Below are 26426 nucleotides of genomic sequence, written 5' to 3'. Positions count from 1 at the left end.
TCTTTGTTTGAGATTCAAAGGATCCAGAGAATTTTGGATATCCTATCAGCTTCCTAACATCATCCCCCTTCCTCCCTGAACAACAACATTTGGATATGATGCAGGGAGATGTATTCACAGCTCCAAAAGGAGAACAGAAAAGGAATTACACTATGACTGAGAGAAATTTCTTGAACACCCCTACAAAGGGGAGAAAAAAATGCTTTTAGCAACCAGAAGTTGTGAATTGTGTTTCTTCCACATGTGCTTTCTAAGCTTGAGCTTGGACTCCTTATGTACAGATGGGAGGGTTTATCACAGAATTAACAAAGGGAGGCGTTTGGTGCTAACTGCTCCTACTGCATCACCTTAGTAAATATTCCTTTCTAAAAGCTACTTAAAACTAGCATGAATGTGACATAATCACTCAAGATGGATTATGAAGAATGAGCAAATATAATGCTAGAATTAATAGAAAATTAAATTCATTTGCAACTAATAATTTCAGAGAGAAGCATACCAGTGGGGAAACTGTGAACAACAGTACTAGAAAGAAACCCTACCTAATCTAGGTACACCAGAAATTGGGAAAGAAATGAGACTATAAAATGGGATGGGGACTCAGCCATTGTGGTGAATTATGATAGACTGCTGGGAATCTTCATACCCTTAGACTAGAGTAGATAAATCTGGGATGAGGCACTGAGGGCTGCAGGACCCAGGCAAGTTCTATCTGTACATATACAAGACCAAAAGGAGAACTCAGGACTGAAAGTGTTCTATCTCCTTTACACATGAAAACTGAACTGAAGGGAATTGAAACAACCCAAGCTCTGAGCACCATCTGGTGGCATATCCAGACATTACACCCTAAGTTGTTCTCCCAGCCCTACCCCCTTGGGAAAGAGGCAGAGGAAGCCATGGCTGCAAACACATCTCCACAACAACCACTACCACCACCTTATGTGTGGGCTCGCCTCTCCTGCTAATGTAAAGCAAGTACTGTTGTGGAAAGGAACACACCCGATACATATAGAGGTAAAAACTGAATGCTAAATAGAAGAAAATCCACAGAATAACCAAGGAATTAGTTGTAAAATACTGATTACACTATCCTGTGAGAATTATGAAGTGATCCAATAAGTCTTTTCCCGGTTCCATTTGCCAAACACAGACATACTTCATTGTATGGAAATTCATATTTTAAAATTTTCAGTGGAATATGCCAAAATATTTAGAATTTTGATAACTGTTTATGGATCAGATGAATGTTATTCTACCTTCTGACTAATGTATTCCAAGAATCAATCAACATCAAGCATTTATTAAGAACCTACGGTATGCCAGTCACTGTGAAGAATGTGTTCCTTTCTCATTTCCACCAATGTAGCCACTGTGTAAACTCCCCAGTTCATCATTCTTCAAGCTGAGCCAGCCTAGGTCTATAAGAAGAGCTGAGTTGGAAGCCATCATTTTAAGAGCTGATAGTCTATTGAGAGATTATCCCAGGAAGATACCTAAGGATCCCTGGAATTCTGTTTTTCTCTTGCTCCCCATCCTAAAGCCTGGAATGAGCTGTGACTTGAGATGAATACTAAGGAGAGCCAGAAAGCTTCTGTTTCTTCATGTTGTGGGAAAGATATCTCAAAGGGAATCTCTGCTTCAGGATAATAAAATGAGGATACACACCTGGCATCTGGGGAGCTCCTGCAGTTGAAATTGGCCTTCACTCACACACACTATTTTTGACCTTCTCTCCATCCTACAGAGGAGCATAAAGGGTATTATTATATCCATCTTAGAGAGGAGAAAACTGACATTCATTAAGGTTAAATGATTTGCTTATGTTAACACAGCTACTAAGTGTCAGAGACAGAATTCAAACAGGTATCTTCCTGATTCTCCTTCCAACACTTAACACACTTACTCTTCTCTCAAAAGGGAGTCCTGTGATAAAGTCTCCAGTTCCCTTACATGTTTAGCTGATGCACTCATTGAACCAGGCTCAAAAATGGTCAAAAACATTTTATTTCAACAGATATACAATCCTTCCAGAACATGTGGCAAGTACAAAAGGTGGATTCATGACAAATAAAAGGAAACAAATAAAGGGGGGGTCACATAGCCAGGCAGGGCCAGAGGTGGAATCTAAGTCATGCTCTTTCCTTTGTACCAGACTGTCTCTTGGATTAGAAATGGAAGGAACCTTCAGAGACCATCCGGTCAAAGAATCAGAGAATTTGAGAGGTGGAAGAGGCCTCGATGGCCACCTAATTCAATCCACATGGGAAGGGGATCTCCATAATAATACAACCAATGAGTGGCTGTCTCCCCCTTGCTTGAATATCTCCAAGGAGGAGCAACTCATCAGTTCCCTAGGTAACCCATTCCCTGTTGGGATAACTCTAACTGTTAGGTCTGTCCTTGGAAAATAACCAGTCCAATACCCTCATTTTACAGATGGAGAAACTGAGGCTCAGAGAGGGGAAGGAACTTGCTTGCTGACTTGCCCAGAAAGTCAGTAGAAGCAGAACTCCTATGCCTCTGGATTCTGAGTCTCAGGATCACTAACTATCCCAGCTCTTCTGACAGTTATCACACATGCTTTCTCTGATTCCTAGGGCCTAAGTTAAAGGATAGGATGCCATGAGTGTATCTCCGGAGGAAAGGAATCAACAGCCAGAATGACCACCACAATGCTAGTGACTTCATTCTTCCAAATCAGAGTTTTCACAATGAAACTACATGAAGCCAAAATGCAGCTGATCTCATGGGAACCATAGTCTCTAGGTCTGCACATCCTCAGAGAGTGCTTCATCTTGATCTCCATCTTCCCCATACCTAGCACAAAGGTAGATGCTTGATAAGTGTTGGTTCCAATAAAGTGAATTGGATTGAATCCCCAGGAAAGCTAATGTGGCCTTTCCCCCTTGCTTTAGGGGGCTTTATTATATACACCTTTCTTCACTTTGCTTCAAACATAATTTAACAATGAGAAAATTATTTTCATTTGTATAGGCTCTAATTACACATATGTACACTCATATTCATAGTCATAATTTACAACTGTGTTCCCCTTTCCCCCTGTCCCATCACAATGAAGCATGGAATCCAGTGGTGGAGAAAGGATGAGAGGCTGGCCTTCAGGAACCTGGTTTGCAGCAGAGGGCCAGCTGAATCTATGCAAAGTAAGCATGGCAGAAGACAGCCACAGCCAGGAGGATGATGCCATTGATGTTGACAACGGTTCTCCACAAGGGTTTCTCTGATGTGTCTGTCATCTTCATCTTGAGGGCGGCCTCCTCCTCTTTGGTCAGCTTGGGCCCCTTCTGCTCATCCAGCCCACAGAACATGTCATAGGTCTTCCTGAAGCAGCTCTTATTCTCTTGAGAGACTTCTGTGTCTAAGAAACACAAGAGAATTACGGGACTGAGGAGGTGGGGGAACATAAAAATAGCAAAGAGATAGGTGGTCTTCTATTAAGAGGGCAACTTCTTCTTGGGTTACCAGCTGTCCCAAGGATGACTATCTTCACACTTGTTTACAGAAATGGAAATGATTTAGAATATTTTCAGGAAGGTGTCCAACCTGCCAGCAGTGAGTGGATCAACAAAGAAGAGTGGAAAGAGCCTGAGCCTTTGGGCCAGGATCCTTGGGCTTCAATCTGGGTAAGGATTGTTACGCTTGTTGTAATGAGAAAATGAGTGATAATAACGAGTCAATGTTTCCTTAGAGATTTAAGGCTTTCAAAGCGCTTTACATATTTTTCACTCTATGCTAACAGTAACCTGGTGAATTAGATATTACTATTCCCATTTTTGAAACGAGGAAACTGGAGCTCAACTTGCCCATAGTGGCACAGGTAATGAAAGGGAGAGGCAGGATTTGAAACCAGTTCTCTTGACTCCAATTCAAGCACTCATGGATATGGTATTTGTAGCCATAAAGAACTTCATGTTAGGGCTTTTTCTCTTTGTTTCCAGATGCATGGTTTCATTTGTGTAATAAACTCCCAGTGAGTTAATGCCCTCTACCAGTGAATATTAGCAACCTGTCCTGCAACTTAGGGTCTCAGAAAATTGTCCTGGACACTGACACATTAAGTGCCTTGCCAAGGGTTACGTCACTAGCATGAGTCAGAGGCAAGGCTTGAACGTAAGTTATCCTCATGCCAAGGTTGACCCTTTACGCCCTATGCTGCTACTAATTCTTTTATCGAAGTTATTGCTGATGAATTCTTTATTCCTCCACATTTCTCCTGTAGTACACTGGGTGACCCTGGACTCTCAAAGGCTATTGTAATAGAGTATAAGCTCTGAAAGTTCCTTCCAAGCTGGAGAAAATGAGGGTGGCTGGGTGTGGAGAGATTCTCCCAAACTAGAGAGTCCCAAAGTCCCCCTTCAACACTAAAACCTGTGAGCCTAGGATTTCTTCAATTACTTTGTGAATTGTCGGCAAAATTGGCTGTAAATCCTGGAGAAAGTTTGAAGGTGGTCGGGAAGCTCTGTCCATGGTTCTGAAACCAGACCAGTGGTCTCCTGGACCAGTCTAGGGGAGTATAGTCTACAGGGGGCTACAGGTGATGAATTTATAACCAGAAAAAGTTGGAGTTTTTTTTTTTTAAAAAAAACCCTTTCTAAAATACATGTATAGGTTCACTTGTGATACTAATCACTCATCTGTGGCTCTTTAAGTTAGACAATATTTATATTGTTAGCTGCATAACCCTAAGTCACTTAACTTCTCTCAGCCTGATTTCCTTGTACAAAAAATAAGGACAATAACACACCTATCTCACAAGGTTGTTGTGAGGATGAAATGGCATATGTAAAGTGTTAAATACTAGCTATTTTGTTATTATTCTCCCTCCCCCATAGAATGTAAGCTCCTTGATGGCAGAAACTGTTTTCTTTTTTGCCTTTGTAAAATTTCTGGTGCCTGACACAGGGTAAGTACTTAATAAATTTATGTTGAAGAGGTGAATGCATGCATACATGGATGAATTCTCTGAAAATGCCCAGACTGACAGGCTCTCCAAGTCACCTGATCATAATTCAGACAGGTGTTCCTGACAAATGAACTAGGATACAATGGGTTAATCTATAGGTGCAGCAACAGAGATAATTTGCTATTCAACTTTGGGTCTGATTTTCCAATGATATATCATTGAGCAAATGAGGTATTTCTAGGTCTGAACTTGTCTCAAATCAACAAACTTAGTCTTGGTACCTCAGGAATCAGATTCTCTCCTTTGGGTCTTATTGTCCACCCTCTGCTTCTCCAGAGAGAATGTTGGGAGACTTATGCCCACAGAACTGAGTCAGTCTGCAGTAGGAATCAGTAGACCAAGATTCTAGTCTCTAATTTCTCACTAATAAACTAGGCAAACCTATCCCCCTCAGTGAGTCTCCCTTTTCTCATTTGGAAAATGAGCGATGTACTCATTGTCCTGCCTACCTCATGGGGCCATTGTAAAGATCACATGAATGAATGGGTATGGACATGCTTTTGGAAGTTATAAAACACTTGATGAATGTAAGGGCTTAATATCAGAGATATCTAGTACTCTCATATCATTATGAATAGTAATGATGACAGATTCATGTCCCTTCTTCCACCAGAGGCTGTGATGGTATGATAGAAACAGTGCTGGATTTAGATTCAGAGGACCTGAGTTCAAATCTTGACCCTACTACTTACTTTCTGTGTGACCCTAGGCAAGTCCTCTTTCCAAGTTCTTCCCCAACTCTAAAATCTATGGCCTTTCTGAGATTCATGAGGGGGTTGAACTAAAGGATCTTCAAGGTCCCTTCTGGGATCAAAAACCCTATTAAAATTCATAATTATCCCAAGGAGATAAAATAAAAAGGGAAAGGACCTACATGTACAAAAATATTTTGTGGTGGCAAAGAATTGGGAACTGGCTGAACAAGTTATATATGATTGTGATGGAATACTATTGTGCTATAAGAAATGATGAGCAGAATGGTTTCAGAAAAACTTACATGAAATAATGCAATATTGTAGTATGATCAACTATGAATGACTTAGCTATTCTCAGCGATACAATGATCCAGCCCAATTCCTAAGAACTTATAATGAAAAATGCTATCTACATGCAGAGAAAGAACTGATGGAGTCTGAGTACAGATTGAAGGATACTTTTTTACTTCATTGGGAGGGTGGGGTTTGTCTGTGTTTTCTTTCAAAACATGACTAATATGGAAATGTGCTTTGCATGGCTGCAAAAGTATAACCTATATCAAGTTGCTTGCTTTCTTAATAAGGGAGGAGAGGAGGCAGGGAAGGAGAGAATTTGGAACTCAATCTCAGAAGATCTAGAGACAGTGCTTTGCATAGTTCATGCTTCAATATATCTGGGCCTAAATGCACCAGTGACTTTCATCCCTCCCCTCCATTCTGAGGTTATTTGTCAGTAGCCATGTAAGCAAGCAGAGCAGCTGACAGGCTCTTTTATTGCTAAGACAGAATTGCTGAAGGCTTATACATACACCAGCCTGTTATGGAGAACCAGATCCTGATTTCAGAACTGTGGACAGCTCCTGAGTACATTATAGCATGCTCTGGCATTCAGAACCAATTTTGTCTGAATTTTACAAGGGAATGACTATAAGCTCATAGGTTTCAGCATTGAAAGGAACCTTAGGGATCATCTAGTGTCCCCCCCCACCCCCATTAATTTTACAAATGAGAAAGCTAAAGTCCAGAGAGATGAAGTCACAAAAGTAATAAGTTCATGTTCACTCCTCCAAGTCCAAGATTCTTTCTGAGACACTAAGAGACTATATTATCCAAACTCATTTGGCAGAGGAGAAAACTGAGGCAAATAGATGAGAAGTAACTTTAGCAGGAATATACAGAAAGTCAAAGGCAGAATATACAGCAGTCAATGGGGTTGGAATCCAGGTCCTTCTTCTTAACTAACACATTATAAGGGAAGTGGTAAAGGCTCTGACTGCATAGCCATAGCAACATGGTTTTAATTTTACCTCTGCTCTGATTCTGGCCCCACACTCCAATCCAGGCTGAACCACACAGAAAGTGTGGTCTTACTATCACTGTAGGGAGAAACAATTTGAGGTCTATAAAAAGAATTAGAGTCCTAACTCACCTATTTCCAACTTGTCTTCAGGATATTCTGGGACTTCCTTCTCATCACCTGCATCCAGATCAATACGCTCTTCCTTGCTGTTCCTCAAACTCCAACATAGGCGGTAAAGCTGATGGGGCAAGAAAAACAGAAGCAGATTAGCAAAGGAAAACAAACAATACTGCTGGTTACACAGTTGAGGACATAGCTGTTGGATTACCTGTGATTCCTATAAGAGATATATAAGATCCCAGTGAAGGAGAGATCTTTGGTGGGGGGTGGAAATTTAGTGCTAGCTAGACTGGGAAATCAGGCACACGGATTCACTGTTGACTGTGAATTGATCCAGCCATTTTTAGAAACCAATGTGGAGAGGCAGCATGACACAATGGATAGAGAGTTGACCTCAGGAAGACTGGGTTTCAAGTCCTGTCTCAGACACACACTCTCAGTGTGACTCTAGAAAGTTGTTTAACTTCTCAGGAGCTATAGAAAACTCTCTAAGATTGCAATTTACACAGCAGGTGTCCATCTGCATCAGTAAGTAGAGTTTCCTCACTGAAAGTTCCCTAGGTCAATGAAACCACAGGTCCAATTAAAAAGGAAAAAAAGAAATTATACCCAAAAAGTTACAAAATTGTTCTTAGACTTTGATGCAGTGATCCCACTGCTAGATTTCTACTCCCAAGGAAATTAATGACAAGAAGGAACTATTTATCTGTACTGTATTTATCTGTATTCAGGGAAGCTTGGTGGTGCAATGGATAAAATGCCAGGCCTGAAATCAGGAAGACTAATCTTCCTGGGTTCAAATCTAGCCTAAGACACTTACTAGCTGTGAGATCCTGGGCAAGTCACTTAAACCTGTTGTTCCTCACCTGTAAAAATGAACTAGAGAAGGAAATGGCAAAGCACTCCAGTGTTACAAATGAGAACAACTGAGCAACAATGATACAAAAATACTCATGGCAGCACTATTTGTAATGGCAAAAAGTTGGAAGTGAACTATATCCCCAACAACTGGGGGATGTCTGAGTCAATTGTGTTATGTGAATAAAATAGATCATTATTGCACCACAACGAATAACATATCTAACAAATTCAAGGAACTATCAGAAGTATTGTAGGAAATGATGCAAAATGAAGAAAGCAGTTGTACTGCATATGGCACACAAACTCACCATAACTATGTAAACAAAGACAATATTAAATAGCAACAAAATTTAGCCTCAGTTTCCTCATCTGTAAAATGTAGATAACATGATTATCTATCTCACAAGGTTGTCAAATGAGATTATAAATATATACATATATGCATGTATATATATACATATACATATGTATATGTGTGTCTGTATCGTTCTTTGCAAACCTTAAAGTGCTATATAAATGTTAGCTGTTGGTATTAGCAGACTAAACTTAAAGTGTATGACCTTCCTTTTAAAAAGATTAAAGTACAACAGAATGAAGTTAAATGAAGCCCAATCACTGTTCAAGGTTGTTTTGATTTCAGGGAACATATACAGTTATATGTATATATGTGTGTGTATATATATATGTATATATATGTATATATATATATATATAATTGATTATGTTTGCTTGCTTGTCTATTTGGTTTTTTTTACTATCAATTAAAAGAAGAGGTAGAACTTTCCATTCATTCCATGAATGTGTCTGTTGGTGACTCATTGAGAAACCAAGTAATATCAAAGAAAAAATCCTGAACTTGGAGTCAGAAAAAACCTGAGATCAAGTCCCACCTCCAATATTAATTAACCAACTAGTTGTGTAACTAAACATAGGTCAGTTCATCTCTCTGAGGCTTGGTTTGCTCATCTGTAAAATAAGAAAAAGAATTCCTGGGCCATTGATCTCATAGTGTATCTGTAAGCCTCAAATGAAATATCTTGCAAAGTGTAAAGTACTATAAAATGTCCCTTTTTATGAGTATTAACCATAGTTGTCCCCTTTTGGACAACTCTCAGAGTTAAGCAGTTATATCATTTCAGGGTTCTTTTTTGTGGAGAAGAAGCTTTGAAGGACATGGTGTAGGTGATCAACCAGGAGCCTCTGGGGAATATGAAATAACTCAGGACACTGACCCTGCCAGCCCTCTCAGCTAGTGGTCTCTCACAGTTTCAGTATGTTAGCCCTGTTGTTCCACAAGGAGTCAGCACCATGGCTAGGGAAGACAGCTGGCTCAGGAGCTACAAAGGTTGGGGGTTAGGAGGGAAAGACAGCAGAGCTGGGGCTGTGGAACCAGGGCAATTTGGAAGTTGTGGCAAGGAACACATTGCAAAAGTGAATGTTCATCTAGCTAGGCCAGCCAATTCCTGTGCCTTTAAAAAAAATTTGTTCTATTTGCACAGCAAAAGTAAGACCAGGGCAAGCCATACTGGTTTGAGAAGGGCACCACCACATTAGCTGGGTTTCCTCAAAGAGAGTTTTTCTGAAGTACCCATGATGGCTCTTCTCTTGGTATGTTAACTGGCAGGAAAGGAATCAGGCAAGAGAGAGTGTGCCTGCATGCCCTTATCCTGGAGATAATATTAATAGTAATAATTATATAGTACTTTAAAGTTTACAAAATGCTCTACATATATTATCTCATTTGATCCTCACAACAACCCTGGGAGGTAGGTGTCATTATCATCACCATTTTGCAGATGAAGAAATGGAGGATTAAAAGAGGTTAAATAATTTCTCCAGAGTGATATAATTAAGAAATGTCTGACACCAAGTCAAGAATTCTATCCACTACACCTCCTAATTGACCTGCTCCAATGCTTGGTACCATACTTGAGGAGACTGGTGTTGGAGTCAATTTTTTGTGAAGGACTGAATCTGTGATAAGATTTTTCAAAGACATGACTAACTGCATTGTTTGATGTGAGACTCTGGAGAGCCTAGGTGTTTTCTTAATGTCTTTTATCTCCTGAAATTGTATTTACTGAGCTGTGTACATATAGTATATTACCTACAGAATGTGAACCCTTTGGGGACAAGAACTGTTCAGTTTTTGTCTCTGCAACCCCAGTGCATAAGGCAGTGCCTTGCACAGATGTATTTAATCAATATTTGGTGAATTGGATTGAATTGAACTAAGCCAGGGTGAAGAATCAGGCTGAGTGTGTTTAGGGCCCTGCTCCAACTCTCCAAAATTTGTGGGAACTGATAATGTAGGTACTCTCTCCAACAATGAAGGCCATTACTCCCCCATGCCTGCCCATTCCTTTAAAAACTGAATAGAGCAAAAATGAATGTTGCCAAATTGCAAAGAACAAGCCTGACCCCAAAGAAGACAGATGGGAAAATGTCTCCTACTCCTTTGCATAAATGTAAGATATATGGGAGCATATCACAACACATGTTGTCAGATTTTCCAAAGTGTTGATTGGTTTTGCTGATTTTTTTTCCTCTTCTTCCTCTTTCTTTTTTTCCTTAAAAAATTCTTGGGGGCAGCTAGGTAGTGCAGTGGATAGAGCACCAGCACTGGAGTCAAGAAGACCTGAGTTCAAATCTGGCCTCAGACCCTTGACACTTACTAGCTGTGCGACCCTGGGCAAGTCACTTGACATCACTGTCTAGCCAAAAAAAAAATTTTTTGGATATATTGAATGGTTCTCTGGGAGGGAAAGAGGAATGATACAAGGGGGAGATTTAGATGATGTAAAAAAAAAAGATATAAATAAAATTTATTTTTAAAAATCAAGCAGAACTGGGCTGGCCCAAGATCATGACCAATCAGGACACCCACTGACACTATGAGCGTAGCTCAAGTTTCACAATCAGGAAGCTGATGCTAAGGTTATTCAGCAATAACTTCAGGGATCTGACAGTAAGATTGTGGGTTTCTTGTGGATTCCATAGATCTTTGTAGAGTAGAAGCCAAACAAGAAACAAGAGGGCAACTATCAATGGAAGATGCCTGCAAAAGCAAGAATACTTACATGCACATCTGGAATGGGCTTAGTCAAGAGAGAGACGGTTAAAATGATGATGACAGATAGTACAAACAGGATAATGGCAAAGTAGAGGTAATGAACACCACAGATTATCGTGGGACAGTTGCTGGGTTCCATACAGCTGCCCGTTCCATAGGCAAACTCTGTAATCATTCGAGCCAGTCCAACCAGGAGTCCCACAATCAACCCCCAAAAGGCACCCTGCAAAAGAGGGACAGAGAAGTCACATTAACGGTGAAGGTAGACACTTTTCCTGGGCAGTCATGTTTCTAAGGTTAAGAAGGTGGCTTGATGTCATGGATAAAGCACTAAATTTGAAGTCAAAAGATTGAGATTTGAATTCTGATTTCAGTTAAGCCATGGAACCACTCTGGGCTTTGATTTCCTCATCTATAAAGTGGAAATAATGACACTATACCACCTACATCACTTTGTGTTGTATATTTAAGTCTTGTCTCCTTAGCAAACTGGAAAATTCTTTGAGGGAAAAGAAACAAAGTATGTCTTATACTACTGTGAGGATACTTATAGGTGTGATAGTGGTCTTGGGTGAAGAAGACCCAGTCTCAAGTGCTAACTCTGAAACTAACTAGCCAAGTGACCCTAGATAAGTCACCCAACCTTCCTAACTTTCTGCTTACCTCATTTATATGTGATTTGTCATCACAAAATCTCAGAGCTAGAGGAAACTAGCTGAGCAAGAATACCTCCTAACATATCCCTGATGAAGAATGGTCCAGCCTTTGCTTGAAACATTCTGGTGAGAATTCCACTCTCTCCCAAAGCAGCCCACTTGACTTTTTGATATATGGAATTTTTAGAAAGTTTTTTTCTTACATCAAACTATGAAATTGGCTCTCAGAAGATCACTAAGGGTTATGAAAATTGGTTTTAGGGTATTTGTTGGGTGCCAACTGAGGGCAGGGCACTCAATTGGACATTTGGGTGAGAGGACACATAGGATCATTGAATTTTAGAACTGAAGGAGACCTCAGGGACAATCTTGTCCAACACCCTGATTTTGCAGATGAGGAAACTGAGGGCAAGAGAGAAGTGACTTTGGCCAAGATCACATAGCTATTAAATAAATAAAAAATAAAATAAAGAAGCAAGACAGGAGCTCAGGTCTGTGAGTCTTTCCTTACACAATGCCCAGTCCCTGATTTTAATTGGTTCTCTTACAGTCTCTAAGAATCTTGCCTCTCAGTCCTATAGCTAAGAGTTCTGGGAAAGGTCGCAGCTTTGACAAACAGAGCCCACTGGCATAGGGAGAGATTCAGCTTCAGGGGAAGAGATCCTAAGTTTCTGAGAATAATGACATTTCTCCAAAGCTTATACCCACCGGCTCATTGACTCTCTTGCAGAAAATGGCAAGCAGGAAAACTGCACCGATCGGTGGCCCCAGGTAACTGGTGATGGACTGGATATAGTCAAAGAGCTGCCCACTCTGAGCCGACTGCACAATAGGGACCCAGGCAATGCTGACACCAATTAACACCAGGATGAACAACCTGCAAATAAAACCAGCACACAAAAGTCGGAAGACCTAATCCACTTAATGGGTCGATCAAAACACACACAAGTAGCCAAAGGTACAAAGGTACCCAATATTGACAGCAGTGAAGAGTAATGAACAAGTCCATTAATTAGCAACCCATTTTCTTGACTATTCCCAAAGCTAATCACTTGTTTGGAATGGAATCTTCTGCCTCTGGGAAATCATCTGTTCCAATAGTAAATGAAAATGTGTTTGACTTTCCCCAATAACCACGTTTTCCAGCAGGAACTCAGGCTCAGTCATTGCTTGCCTGTACAGTCAAAGCACAGAATCTTTAGCTAATTAACAATTAATCTTCACAAAGGGAGTTCTTTACTTCATGCTTTTCTACCTCTACTGATATTATCTGGTACAACTCCCTCATTTTGCAGATGGATAAACTGAGGCCCAGAAAGTAGAAGTGGCAGAGGTCCCACAATTAATCATATACGTCAAGGAGTTCAAAGACAGAAAGATAGGTCCCATAGACACCAGTATATTCATAGTGGAACTTTCTGTGACAATAAAGAACTGAAAACAAAGGATATGCCCATTGATTGGGAAATGACTAATCAAATTTCAGTACATGAATGAATGGAATGTTACTGTACCATAAAAAATGCTAGATATGAAAAAGCATGAAGCATAAAAGAACTGATATGAACTGATGCAGAGTTAAGTAAGTAGAATGACAGTAATTTATACAATGAATACAACAATGGACTTGGGGCATGGGGGAAGAATATGAAACTGACAGCTATGTGATTGTAATGACCATGTTTGGTCCTGGAAAAGAAATGACAAAATGCACTTCCCTCCCTTCTTTGCAGCTGGGATATTATGAGTGTGGAACATTGCATACACCATCAGTCCTGGTAAATGTTTCATTTTGGCTTTTCTGAAATGATTTTTTTTCTACTATTTTTATTTTTTGGAGATTGTTCTTTGGGGAAGGGAGGGACGAAGGGCACAAATGGACTTGAAGAAAGCAATACAACTTTTTTAAAAAAGCAGTTAAAGGAATGGACTGCCTCAGGATGCAGGGGTTTCCCCATCAGCAGAAGTCTTCCTGCAAAGGCTGAATGATCACTCGCTAGGGACGTTTTACCAGGACAGGGATTCTTAGGCTGGCGTAGAGGGCTTCTGAGTTCCCTTTCAACTTGGAAGTCCTGAAATTCTATTAAATGGAATAAAAAGGGCATTGTAGAGCAGTGGGGAAAGTACAGGGCTAGGAGAAATGAAACTGGCAATGTAGTAGACTGATAATAGTGAACATATATGTATAAATATATGTATGTGGTGATTTCTATGTGCCAGGCAATGTGCTAAGTGCTTTACAAATATTATTTCATTTGATCCTCACAACAACCCTGGGAGGTAGATGCTATTATTAACCCCATTTTACAGATGATGAAACTGAGGCAAACATAGGTTAAGTGACTTGCCCAGGGTCACACAGCTTTTAAGTGTCTGAGGCTAAGAGCCCCAGATTTGGAGACAGAGGACATAGGTTTGAATCGCTACTACCTGGGTGACCTTGGGCAAGTGATTTCTTCTGAGTCTCCATTTCCCCACTTCTAAAAGAGGCATTTGGATATGTTGTGGTAGAAATAGACATAGAATCTGAAGACTTGTGTGAAGACCTAGCTGTGACACCTAAGTGTGAAGTCCTGGGCAGGTCACAACCACTCTTGTGTTTCACTTTCCCCATATGAAAAATGAGAAGAATGCACTAGCTGGTCTCCAAGGACCCTTACAGATGTAACATTTTTATTCTACGACCTCATGCTCTTGAAGATTCCTTTTAGCTCTAGACCCAATGAGTCTTATGAACCTGGGCAAAAGCTCTGAATCTGCTACTAAGTTATCATGTGACCTGGAAACCTTCCCTCTCTGGGTTTCAGTCTTCTCATCTGTAAAATGGGGTTAGAGTGATCGATGGATGATAGATCTCTAAGTTCCTTTTTTCTTCTAGCATTCTATGACCTGGCCTAAATCCTGAGGTTGAAAGTAATTCTAGGGTCAACTAGGTGGCACAGTGGATAGAGCTCTGGCCTTGGAGTCAGGAGGACTTGAGTTCAAATCTGGTCTCAGGCACTTGACACTCACTAGCTGCGTGACCCTGGGCAAGTCATTTAACCTGGATTTCCTCACCAAAAAGCAAAACAAAAGAGTAATTCTGGAAGGATAGCTTCAGAATTTCCAGAAAAAGGCAATGTTCAAGGGAGAAACAAAGCAGCAACAGAGGGACCCTCATGTTCCCCACAAACCCTGGTCAGGACGAGAGACATTGGTGTGAGACCAGAGCTGTTGTAAGTCTACCAGGGTACAATTAATTTTAAGGTCCCTCTCAACCTGGGCTTGCAATGTTATGCTTTCAATCAATAAATATGTATTAAGCACCTACTATGTGCCAAGCACTATTCTAAGTGCTGGGGATAAAAATAAAGACAATCCCTGCCCTTGAGAAGCTCACAGTCCAACAACATGTGAACAACTATGTATAGCATAAGCTATAGAAGGATAAACAGGAAACCACCAACAGAGGGAGGGCTCTAGAATAGAGGGGTTGGGAAAGGCTTCCTACAAACGGTAGGATGGGAGAAGTATGAGGAGACTGCAAATGAAGGAGGAGCAGGATAGGAAGGGCTTTGAATGTCAAACAGAGGATTTTGTATTTGATCCTAGAGATGATAGGGAGTCACTAGAGTTGATTGAGTTGGTGGGGGGGGGGGGGGGGTTGGAACATGGTCAGACCTGTGTGATGGAAAAATCACTTTGGGGCCAGTAGAGAATGTACTAGAGTGGGGAGAGACTCGTGGCAGGCAGACCTCCCAGTAGCCATTGCAATAGTCCAGGTGTGAGGTGATGAGGGCTTGCACAGAGTGGGGCAGTGTCAGAAGAGGGATAAGGGCTCATTTGAGCGATGTCCCAAAGGTGAAATGGACAGGCCTTGGCAGCAGCATGGTTATGGGGAGTAAGGAAAAGTCACCGAGTCCAGGATGACTCCTAGGTTGGAAGCCTTGGGGATGGAGAGAATGATGGTGCCCTCAAGAGTGATAGGAAAGTTTGTAAATAGGGATGGCTTGGGGGGAAAGATGATAACTTCAGTTTGGAAATGTTTCTTTCACCTCACTCATCCTTTTTAGGCATGGAAATTCCTTCGTGTTTTGCCATTCTGTATTCTCAGGACCCTTCTAGCTCACACATTCAATGTTCTAAGGTCCTTCCTAGCTCCCACATTCTAAAGTCCATCCAGGTCTTGACTTAGTGTTGTTCTAAAGTCCTTCCCAGCTCTGACAATTTGTGTTCTAAGCCATCTCTCAACTCTAACATTCTATGTCCTGAGGTCCCTCTCAGTTCCAAAAATTCTTGACATTTTATATCCTAAGGTCTCCCCCCATCGCTCAGCTCTGATATCCTTTGCCCCAAAGGCCTTCCAAGTTCTGAGACTGAATGTTCTAAGGCACCTCCCAGCTTTGACATTCTGTTTTAAGGTCCTTCCCATCTCAGACTATTTGGATTCTAAGGTCCCTCCTAGCTCTGATATTCTCTGAACTTCCCATTTGAATTTGGGTTCTAAGGGTTTCCCTAGCTCTGATGCTCTATAACTCGCTGGATATACGACTCAGACAATTAGAGCAGAAAGTGTTACCTTCCGGCTATCATAAGCTCCTTCTCAGATGCCTTCTTCCGGATTTTGGTGTAGATGTCCATGGTGAACAGAGTGCTGGCACTATTGAAGATGGAGGTGAGGGAACTCATGAGGGAGGCCAGCATGACAGACAACATCAATCCACGAAGACCTACAATACAAGGGAGGCTCCTGATGTTGGATTTGGAAGGAGTCACTGTCAGAGGCTGGTCACAGCCTCTAAAAATAAGTAATATGTGATCTGATAATAATCTGATAATAATAAGTGTCCAGCCTATCACTGCACTGCCCTCCCCTCCCCCGTGAACCTCCCCCCTCCTCCTTCTCTTCTCCCCACCCTGCCATGCTGATTGCTGTTTCCATAGCTGTACAATAATAACACCTTATGCTCTGAGCTGGAGGAGGCCCTGGGCCTTCAGATGCCAGGAGTCAGCCTGAATTGTTCTCCAACTACATCACTACCACAAGTGCCTGAGATATCTGACTTCTGGTCTTGCCTCAGCAACGACTTCACTAAATAATAAGTAAATAAATTGTTATTGACTGATTTTGAGGAAAACATTTTCTCTGTCTGGGCCTCAGTTTCTTCATTTGTATAATCAGACCATCTGATCTTTAAAGTCCCTTTTAAAGACCTTCAATGTTTCGTGGTCTACTGTTATCTCCTAGCATCAACATCCTATGATCTAATTTCCCGCCCAGCTCCAACTTTCCATCTTCTAACAATTCATTTTAGATCTCTCCCAGATCTAAGGTCTCTCTCAGCTCTGATATTCCCTGTTCTAAGGCCCTTCCTGGCTCTAACATTCTCTGTTCTAAGGGCAATCCCAGCTTTGGCATTCCCATGTTCTAAGGACCCTCCCAACTCTGTCAGTCGATGTTCTAGGAATCTATGACTTTGTGCTTGGTATTGAACAGTGAATACAGCAAAGTACCTTCCTCAGTGAGCTTACAGTCTAATGGGGGGAAACTTACCTATGTGACCCTTGTCCCCCAATGAGACTGCAAGCACCCTGAAGGCAAGTCCCCTGTATACTTATCGGCATTCCCCAGCACAGTGGCTGCTCAACAGGCTTTCTGATGAACAGTCATGTTTGCAGTACCACCAGATGAGAATGTCTTTGTATCATGCCTCAACCAAGGGGTCACAACCAGGTTTGGCAGAAATATGCCCAGACTGGGGGTCAGGAGACCTGGAGGAAAGCTAGGGCTCTGCCTCTGTGTAAGTGACCTGGAGAGGGCAATGGTTTGTCTAAGACATCATACAGGGAACAGAGCTCTAATCTCTATACCACACTGCCAGTCTTCCTTACTCCTAGCTCTGTGGCTTTCCCACTGTCCCACAGCATACGTTGACCACCTTCACTTGAAATCTTTCCTAGCATGGCCTCCTAAGGCAACTCCTTTCACTTTGGGACCACCCACACTGTCACTTTGCCTTTTTTGGCCTCAGTTTCCTCTTCTGTAAAAATAGACGTGGTAAAACTTGCCCTGCCCACCTTAGGAGGATGTGATGAGATTAAAATCAGGTTATGGATCCAAGTCACCCACAAGTGTGGATTAGCCACCTATGATGATTGAGGCAATGTAGGGAACCCAGGGCACATGAGAAAGCTTTGTGAGGTCAGCAGGAGGGATTATCAGTTACTGTTCTTCCAGTCTCATGGGGAGTGGGGCACTGGAGGAGGGAGAAAGGGGAGGGTTTAACACTTTACATTAATTAATGTCAACCCACAGTACGTGAAAAGAGCCCTGGACTTAGAATCAGAGACCCTGGATTCAAATCTTAGCTGTGACATTCCATCGCTATGTGATCTTGTAGGTAGTTGTAACCCCAGCCCAGGCACTTTTCTCCAGGGTAAGAAACTTCAGAGGGTGCCCACCAAGGGTGTACTTACTCCCCTCCCCCATGGTCCTCCCCCCTCCCATCACTGACAACATCAGCCTCCTTGGATAATAGAAGAGAACACAAAGGCCAAGTCCCTACATTTTACAGACAAGGAAACTGAGGCCCAAACATGGGAAGGACCTCGCCCAAGGTCACATAGATAAGTAAGGACTTGACCCCAGCACCAATGTTCTTCCTACTGCCCACTGTTGCTCCATTGCCTCATACCAAAACATTCTGGTAGCCATTGAGGTACTCATTCCGACACCATCACCCACATCCTCAGCCAATGGGCGGCAACTGTCCTACATGCTGGTCACCACAGCCCCAGCTGGGACCCAAACAGCCGCTTCAACCTTTTCTTAATTATGGAGCTTAATCAACAGGCAGCCCCAGTCTCTGAGGTGGTTAATGATTACCTCCAATTGTTGTAGGATTACAACGTTTTGTGCAAGGTTTTGAAATTAGATCTATGTGGGAAAACTCCGCACTCTTACCCGGCAAGCCAGGGAAGAATGTGCCAGGCCAGTGTGTGGAGTCAATAACTCCCCGTGTCACCCTGAGTAAATCCTTTCCCTATCCTAAGCCTTCCTTGAGTATAAACAAGCACAAGATGGCAGAGGCATGGTTAAACAACAATATGTCTGAAGAAGATCTCAGGATCTTAGGGGACTGCAAGCTCAATATAAATCAGCAGAGTGATGCAGATATCAAAAAAGAAAAGAAAAATGTAATGGGATCTTGTTTTCACTCAGAGAGACCAAGTTTCCAGGAACAGAGAGGTGACAGCCCCACTGTCCTCTACCCTGGTCAGACCTCATCTGAAGTATTCTGTTCAGCTCTGGGTGACGCAGTTAAAGGACATGAGTAAGTTGGGCTGGGGAAAGGGCCTATTATAGACCCTATTATAGAAGGATAAGTTGAAGGAACTGGGAATGTTTAGCCTGGAGAAGAAAAGGGTCTGGGGGAGATATGAAAGTTGTGTACAAGCATCTGAAGGGCTTCATGTGGAGGAGGGGTCACATTTGTTGTGTTTGGCCCCAGGGGACAGAGCCAGGAAGTGGCATAGAAGCCAATTCAGGCTTGATGTCAGGAAAAACGTGTGACCCATGAGAGCTGCCCTAAGGTGGCAGGGCTGCCTGTTGAGGTAGTGAGCTCATCCTCTTTGGAGGTATTCAAGCACAGGTGGAATGACCTTTTGTCACTGGGCATCCCTTCTATGTGTGTATGCATTGAACCAGATGGTCAGTGAGGCCCCTTCCAAATCTGAAGCATTGACCCCATGAGTCTTCTTGCTCTCTACGTGACCTTGGGCAAGCCAGTCAAATTCTGGGCCTTATTCCCTCATCTACAAAATGAGGTAATTGGACTAGATAACTGGCGATGGAGCCTCCAACTCCAAATCTGTGATCTAGAACAAGATGGTCTCTGATGTCCCTTTGATGTCCAGACTCTAGATCCTTGACCCCGGCGGCCCTGACAAAATGCAAACACTCCCATGAAAAATTCCTGTGGATTCAGTCCCTCCGACAGTCCCTTCCTTCCCAAGATCCCCCTGCCACCTGCTGTCTCAGAACTAGCCCCACCAGCCAAGCCAGATCCTTACCATTCGGCATGAGTTCCACCACCAGGGTTGGAAAGGCAATGTTGGAACAGCCTACTTTGGTCCCACACTGGCGTTCACACTCTGAGGGAAGGACACAGGCCACCTTATCTGGAAAGAGAAGGAGAGTGGCAAATGAAGACTTGAAACTGGGACCTCCTCAAATGCCCATTGTCATCAGATCATTCCCCTACTCAGAAACCTGCCTTGGTTCTCCAACCCAAGACCCAACAACCTCTTTGCCTGGCATCCCCAGGACCCCATAATTTCCCTAGATTTCTTCAAAGATCCAGCCACCCCTATTCCCACATTTTGTTGCTCCAGTCCCATCCCAAACCCTGGATGGGGATAAACATAGCTCCTGGGCAGGGGCAGAGGGAGGGGAAGGCTTGAAGGTGGAGCTGGAGGAGATGTCCTACACTTCTTTGCTGTGGGGGCAATTATCTCATTTCTCTTAAGAGTTACAATGCAGAAACTGAACTCAAGAAACATTGCTACATGCAAGGGACTACAGATGCAAGGAAGAAAAATTACAAAGTCCCTGGCCTCAAGGAGATTATGATCTAATGGGGGGTCTCCCCCTCCTCTCCTCTTCCATCCCCTGAAATGTCCATCCCACCCCCACCCCACTCCTGTCATTTCCATCTGTTGAAGTCCCACCTCTTCCTTCAGAATCCTCCACAACCTGGCTCCCACGTATCTTCCTAATCCTATCTCATAGTATTCCCCTTCATTCACTCTCTCCATCCTTGTCAAATTGACTGGCTAGCTATTTCCTCTACACAATCTTCTCATGTCCCACCTCTGTGACTTTGCATGGGCATATTTCCCACTCCTAAAATGCCATCACCTCTATTTCACAAAATCCTTGGCTTCCACATGGGTGCCACTTTCTACATGAGCCTTTCCTCCTCTGCACAGGTGCTAGCACTCTCCCTTTACTAAAATTGTGCAGTGCTGTATATACACATCTGTGTGTGTTCTGTGGCCCCCAGCAGAATGTAAGTGGCTTGAGGAACAGGGCTGATTCATTTGTGTCCTTTTATCCCCAGCACTCAGCACTGAGCCTGGCACACGGCAGGTGATTAATAAATGCTTGTTGATTCTTTGGTCTAGTCCAGTCTCCCCTTGAGGACAAAGACCTATTCATCTTTGTCACCTCAAGATCTTGGGTTCACGTGAATTAACATGCCCTTTTATGGGACAGAAGAAGGGATATAATAGAAAATTTGATTTTCTATGAAAACAAAAGAGAGCAATAAGTATTTCCAAAAACCACTAGTTTGTTGACTAAAGCTGGACTACATTGGATTCCATGCCCACCAAAGATGCTGGTCCCTCTGCACAGACAGACTCCTTTGACCCCTTCCCTCCCTCTTCCAAGTGATAACTCCCTCCTGGAACTTCTCAGAGAGCTCTGGCTTGCTTCCTTCTCCCTGGGCCCCCACCAAATGCCCCTTCCCCTGCATTTGACTGATCTTGGGCATGTGTCACAATCCCCTATAAGAAGGTCAAGTTTCTGGGAGGGGGAGCTGACAAATAATGAGTTAGAAAAGGGGGACATGAATAGTCCAAAGAATGCCCAAGTCCAAGGTTAGGCCAGCCTCACTCAGGAGCCAAGGCAAGAAAGGATGGTATAGAAAAAGCTGCTGAGAAGGGGCCAGGATTCCATGCCGGTGGGCCTGGGGCTGCAGGAGCTAGGTACCTGTGTAGAGTATCCGACTGATCATGCCAGGCATCACCATAAGAAACATGGGCAGCAGCTTCAGATAACCACATGTTATGCAGCCGGCCTTCACATGGGACATGTTCTTAGCTGAGAGGCACCTCTGCACAATGACCTGTCAGGAAAACCCATAGGATGAAGAACACAGGCCAGGGACCTCCAGCCCCTCGATGTCTGTCACCTCCACAGCTGGAGCCCTTGAGCGCCTCCATTGAGAAGGAGGTGGACTGACAGCCTCTCAGCAGCAGAGAAAAATGATTGAGCTCAGCACAAAGAATTCCCACCAGGTGCTTCTTCCATCCTTCCCATGGCTGCTCATCATGCCTACATTTCAGGCCACTTAACCCAGAAGCAAATACTGCTAACTATCTGGTACCTATCTTGTGAATCTCTACATCTATACTTGTCTCTCCTATTAAGAATGGAAGCTTCTTGGAGGCAGGGCATGTTTCGATTTTTTGGTCTTAGTAGCTAGCCCTGGTTCCTAGAGCAATGCCTGGCCCAAAGTAGGAAACTGGCATAGGGAACCCCCTTCTGCCAACAAAGCTCTGCCACTTGCCTGGAGCTCTGAAAGGTGCCCAGTCAGTGGCAATGTTGGCATTTAGCACCAGTCTTCTCAAGGTGGAGACTGGCTCTCTATTCACTTTCTCTGTTACGTATCCATAGTGATCAAGTCTAGTCAATAAGCATTAATTAAGCACCTACTATGTGATAAGCTTTGGGGAGACAAAGAAAGGTTAAAAAAAAAAACCCAGTACTTGTTCTCAAGGAGACATGGAAATAACATGCAAATAACAAGGAAGATAAGAATGGGGAAATGGGAAAGAATTCCCAAAGGGAAGGCACTGTCCTAAGGGAGAGCCAGAAAGGCTTCTTGTAAAAGGTGGAATTTCAGCAGCACTTAGAAGGAAGCCAGGGAAAGCAGGAGGTGGAGATAAGGGGGAAGAACATTCCAGGCAGGGGGCACAGCCAGGAAAAATGCCTGCAGTTGGGAGATGGAAGGGCTTGTTCAAGATCAAAGAGTATCTGGGCGAGGGGAGTGCAAGGCATACGAAGACTAGAAAGTTGGGGGCAGGGGACAGGTTGTGAAGGGTCTTGAATGCCAAACAGAGGACCTTATGTTTGATCCTGGAGGTCATAGGGAGACACAGAAGGTTATTGACATGCTCAGACCTGTGCTTTAGGAACATCAGTTTCACAGTTGAGTGGAGGAAGGTCTGGCATGGGGAGAAAGAAACTCAGGACAGGAATTCTAGGTAGGCATCACTTAACAGATTCTTGCTGATTAACTGACTGTATAGGTTATGTAGGTACCCACATAGATACATATTATCTATCTCAGAATGTAACCTCCCTGAGGGCAGGGACTGGTTTATTTTCATCTCCTCCAATAAATAAATGCTTATTGATTGATTGCTGCTCAGATCAGCTCCATGAGAACTTAGGGGTCTAGCTCCAGAGCTGGAAGGAGCCTCAGAACTCCCTCATTTTCCAGGGGCCCAGGGACATGAAATGACTTGCCCAGGGTCACCCAGGTCGGGAGTGTCTGAAGCAGGATTGAACTCTGGTCTTCCTGACTCCAAACCCAGGACCCTCTTTATTAAACCAGTGGTTCTCAATGTGTGGTCTGGGGACCCCTAGATATCCTGGAGACCCTTTTCAGGGGGGTCTTTGGATCAAAACTATTTTTATAATAATACTAAGATGTTTTAATTCTGAATATGGTAAATTTTAATAGATATAACCCAAGTTAAAAAAAAAAAAGGTCTTGGAGGCACTCAATAAATTTTTTAAACTATGATCGGGTCCAGAGACCAAGAAGTTTGAGGACTACTAGATTACATCACACTGCCCCTTAGCTGGGTCTCTCTTAGATGTATTTTTCCCATTATAAACTTGACATTCTCAAAAAAATAATAAACAATTGAAATAACATTGCAACTGAATACTGTAAAAAATCGAGTTATTTTCTTTTTGATTAAAAGACTAACAGGATATACACTTTAGTAGAATGAGAACAATGGTGAGAGACATGAGGACGAGCCAGCCTCTGAGTCAGGAAGAACGAGGTTCAAAGGGATGGGGCACTGGACTTGGAGTCAGGAAGAGCTGGGTTCAGATCCTGCCTCACCCACTTGCTGTGTGACCCTGGCCAAATCGCATCACCCTGCTCAGCCCCAACCTCCTCATCTGTAAAAGGAGGGGGCTGGACTCTATGGTCTCAATACCTCTTCCAGACCTAAATCCTGTAGTCCTACTATTGTCCACCATGGAAAGAAAGCAAGACAGAACCACTGGCTTTCTCTCATGCATATCAGGGCCATTGGAGGACCCTTGGGAAAAAAAGGTCCAGTGCTGAGCATGCTTAGAGATCTCCAACAAACCCATTGGGTGAGCAACATGGTAACACACACACATACACACACGTGCATGCACACTTGCACACACTCATGCACACACACTCGTTGGAGTCTCTTACCTGATCAGTGCACCAATACCATAGGGCAAGGATGGCAAGGCCAAAGATAAGACCTGGCCAGGGGAGGTCCCCAGTTATGGGATCACGAAACAGATGAAAGGAATCTGCCCTCGGAGTGTAGCATTTGGGGTCAGCAGTGATGTTCCCATCAGAGATTATGCTTGGAATGGCTTTCATGTACTTCTCCATGAAGGCATCATAGCCCCCGACTTCATTAAAGGCTTTAAAATAAAAACATCACAAATGCTGTTGAGTAGTCAGCCCCCACCCATGGCAATCCATTAATATCCAAGGAATACCCAAGAGGAAAGGGAACCTGGGCAGAAACACAGCTGATAGGCAAAGTGATGGGAAATCTGAGCTCCAGTGCTGGATGGGCAAATTGATGCCCTCACTGGGCCTCAGTTCCCCCATCTGTAAAATGAGGAAGAAATGGACTAGATTCTCTTTTAGATCCCCTTCCATCTCTGTCATTCAATGTTTTGTAGGTCTCTGGTGAGGAGAGGAGAAACATCAGACTAGATGAAGGTCAGGAGGCCTCTCTCTCTACCACAAATTCCCTGAGTGATCCTAGGCAAGACTCATCTGGAAGAGGGGCCTAATGATTCCCTCCCTGCCCACCACTCAGGCCTCCTGTGAGAACCAAATCAAATTAGTCATTCGTTCAATAAATGTTTCATTAACCATCTGACAAAAGCCAGTTTGTTCACTGCAAAGCCCTGTAGAAATATGAAGGTGTTTATCATTTTTTAAATACCCCTCCTCAGCATAGCAGAGAGGACAGTGAGGAAAACCTGAGTTCAAAACCCACCTTAAACCCTTACTAGCTGCGTGGCCTTGAGCAAGTCAAGTGACCTCACTTCTAGTGAATTCCCTAGGCCTTATTGACTGGGTCATAGATAGCACTGCAATCTGTCTTAGTGGAAGGAGTTTCCCTAGCCTGCTGGACTCCAGAAGCAGACTCATACTGACTTCTCTACCCTTTCCCTGCCTCTAGGAATGTGTGTGTGCGCACGTTCGTGTGCACATGAACGCGCACACACACACATTCAGAACATAGAAACTGCCTAAGGGTGAATATCAAATCAAATCAAATCGAATTCAAATGTTTAAGGACATCACCCATGGAACAAGGTAACTTAAGCAACATCAAGAAAGACAGGGACTGGTCAGTCCCCAGCTGGAGTATGTATTTAGCTCTGGGTGCCCACATTTAGGAAAGGCCTTGGTTAGTGAGAAAACCTCCAGGGGAGAGCAACCAGGTAGGGAGAAGGTTAGAGAACCATGTCGTCTGAGCCCAGGTGGTAGTAAATGGGGATGTTTAAGCTGCTGAAGATAAAATTCATGACAGGATGTGACAACTGACACTATCATGGGGAATGAAGGATTCGACTTATTCTTCTTGGAGTCACAGAGCAGAACCAAGAGCAGTGTGTGGAAGTTGTGGAGGCAGATTTAGGCTTGATTTAAAGAAAAACATTTTAACACCTAGAACACTGTCCAAGAGTGGGACGGACCATCATGGGACGTTATCAGTTTCCCTCTTGCTGGAATTCTTCCAGTAAAGCCTGAATGACCACTTATTCTATGAAGCGGGAACCTTGGTCAGAACCCAGTTGGACTAGATGACTTGGGAGAGCCTTTGGAATTGAGATTTTGACAACAGGCAAATCTAGGCTGCTCTCAAACCCCAATCCTGAGCCCTGATGACCCAAACTTCAATCATGAGAAAAGGTTTCCTCTGTTCCTACATAACTAATTATTCACTCATTATTATATATAAAAGATGAACTCATCTTCCTTCTTGGCATTAAAAAGGATGTGTACTTCTGGGGTTTCTTTGTTTTTTCTGAGAGAGGAACACTGAACCAGCCCCCTCCCCCATCTCACTCTCTTTGTGTCCCTGTAGGACAAGTAGCCACCCAGAGATCAAACCCACAAGATCATTAGTCCCACAGCCCACCCTGCCCTGCTCTACTTCCAGTCTGTCCCCACACTCAAATTCCAATTCAGAGATGGACAGTGTTTTCAGGATTTCTGTTCCCCACCCCCAACCTTCTCCAGCTTCACTTACCAAACCCCATCAGGATGAAGGACCCCACCAGCATGATCGCAGTCTGTAAGGTGTCTGTATAGATCACAGCTGCCAGGCCCCCTGGTAAGCAGAAGGAAACAAAATTAGACCCCATCACAGGACTTTTTTCTAGATCCCTAGGTTTGGAGTCAGGACAACCTGGATTCCAATCAGATCAATACCAGCTGTGTGATCCTGGACGGGTCACTTCATCTTTTTTATCTCAGTCTCTTCATCTATAAAATGGGGGAGAATAATAGCACCTACTTCACAGGATTTTTAAGAGGAACAAATCAGTGTCCCCTGGACTATTGGGACAAGTCTGGAGACAATGGAAATGAACAAATAAGTAGAGTCGAGTAATGATGATGATAGTAATGGTAATGGTGATGATGATGGTGATGGT

General features: G+C 43.2%; 1 protein-coding gene across 1 annotated transcript in view; it reads right to left on the bottom strand.

The window, feature by feature from the left end:
• Positions 1-1989: 1989 nt before the first annotated feature.
• Positions 1990-26426, bottom strand: part of SLC5A1 (solute carrier family 5 member 1) — a 68677-nt gene continuing 44240 nt past the window's right edge. Inside the window, exons 7-15 of the mRNA XM_027865244.1 lie at positions 26021-26101; positions 23947-24167; positions 21447-21582; positions 19745-19852; positions 16251-16401; positions 12401-12569; positions 11044-11259; positions 7112-7220; positions 1990-3382 (exon numbers count right to left, since the gene is read on the bottom strand). Coding sequence (XP_027721045.1) covers positions 3159-3382; positions 7112-7220; positions 11044-11259; positions 12401-12569; positions 16251-16401; positions 19745-19852; positions 21447-21582; positions 23947-24167; positions 26021-26101 — 1415 coding nt within the window. The 3' untranslated portion in view covers positions 1990-3158. The remainder of the gene's footprint in view (positions 3383-7111; positions 7221-11043; positions 11260-12400; positions 12570-16250; positions 16402-19744; positions 19853-21446; positions 21583-23946; positions 24168-26020; positions 26102-26426) is intronic.

This window comes from Vombatus ursinus, unplaced genomic scaffold (genome assembly GCF_900497805.2).
Source record: "Vombatus ursinus unplaced genomic scaffold, bare-nosed wombat genome assembly UNPS02001287.1, whole genome shotgun sequence".
NCBI lineage: Eukaryota > Metazoa > Chordata > Mammalia > Diprotodontia > Vombatidae > Vombatus > Vombatus ursinus.
The sequence above is the reverse complement of the archived record's forward strand: the minus strand, read 5'-3'. Positions and strand labels throughout refer to the sequence as shown.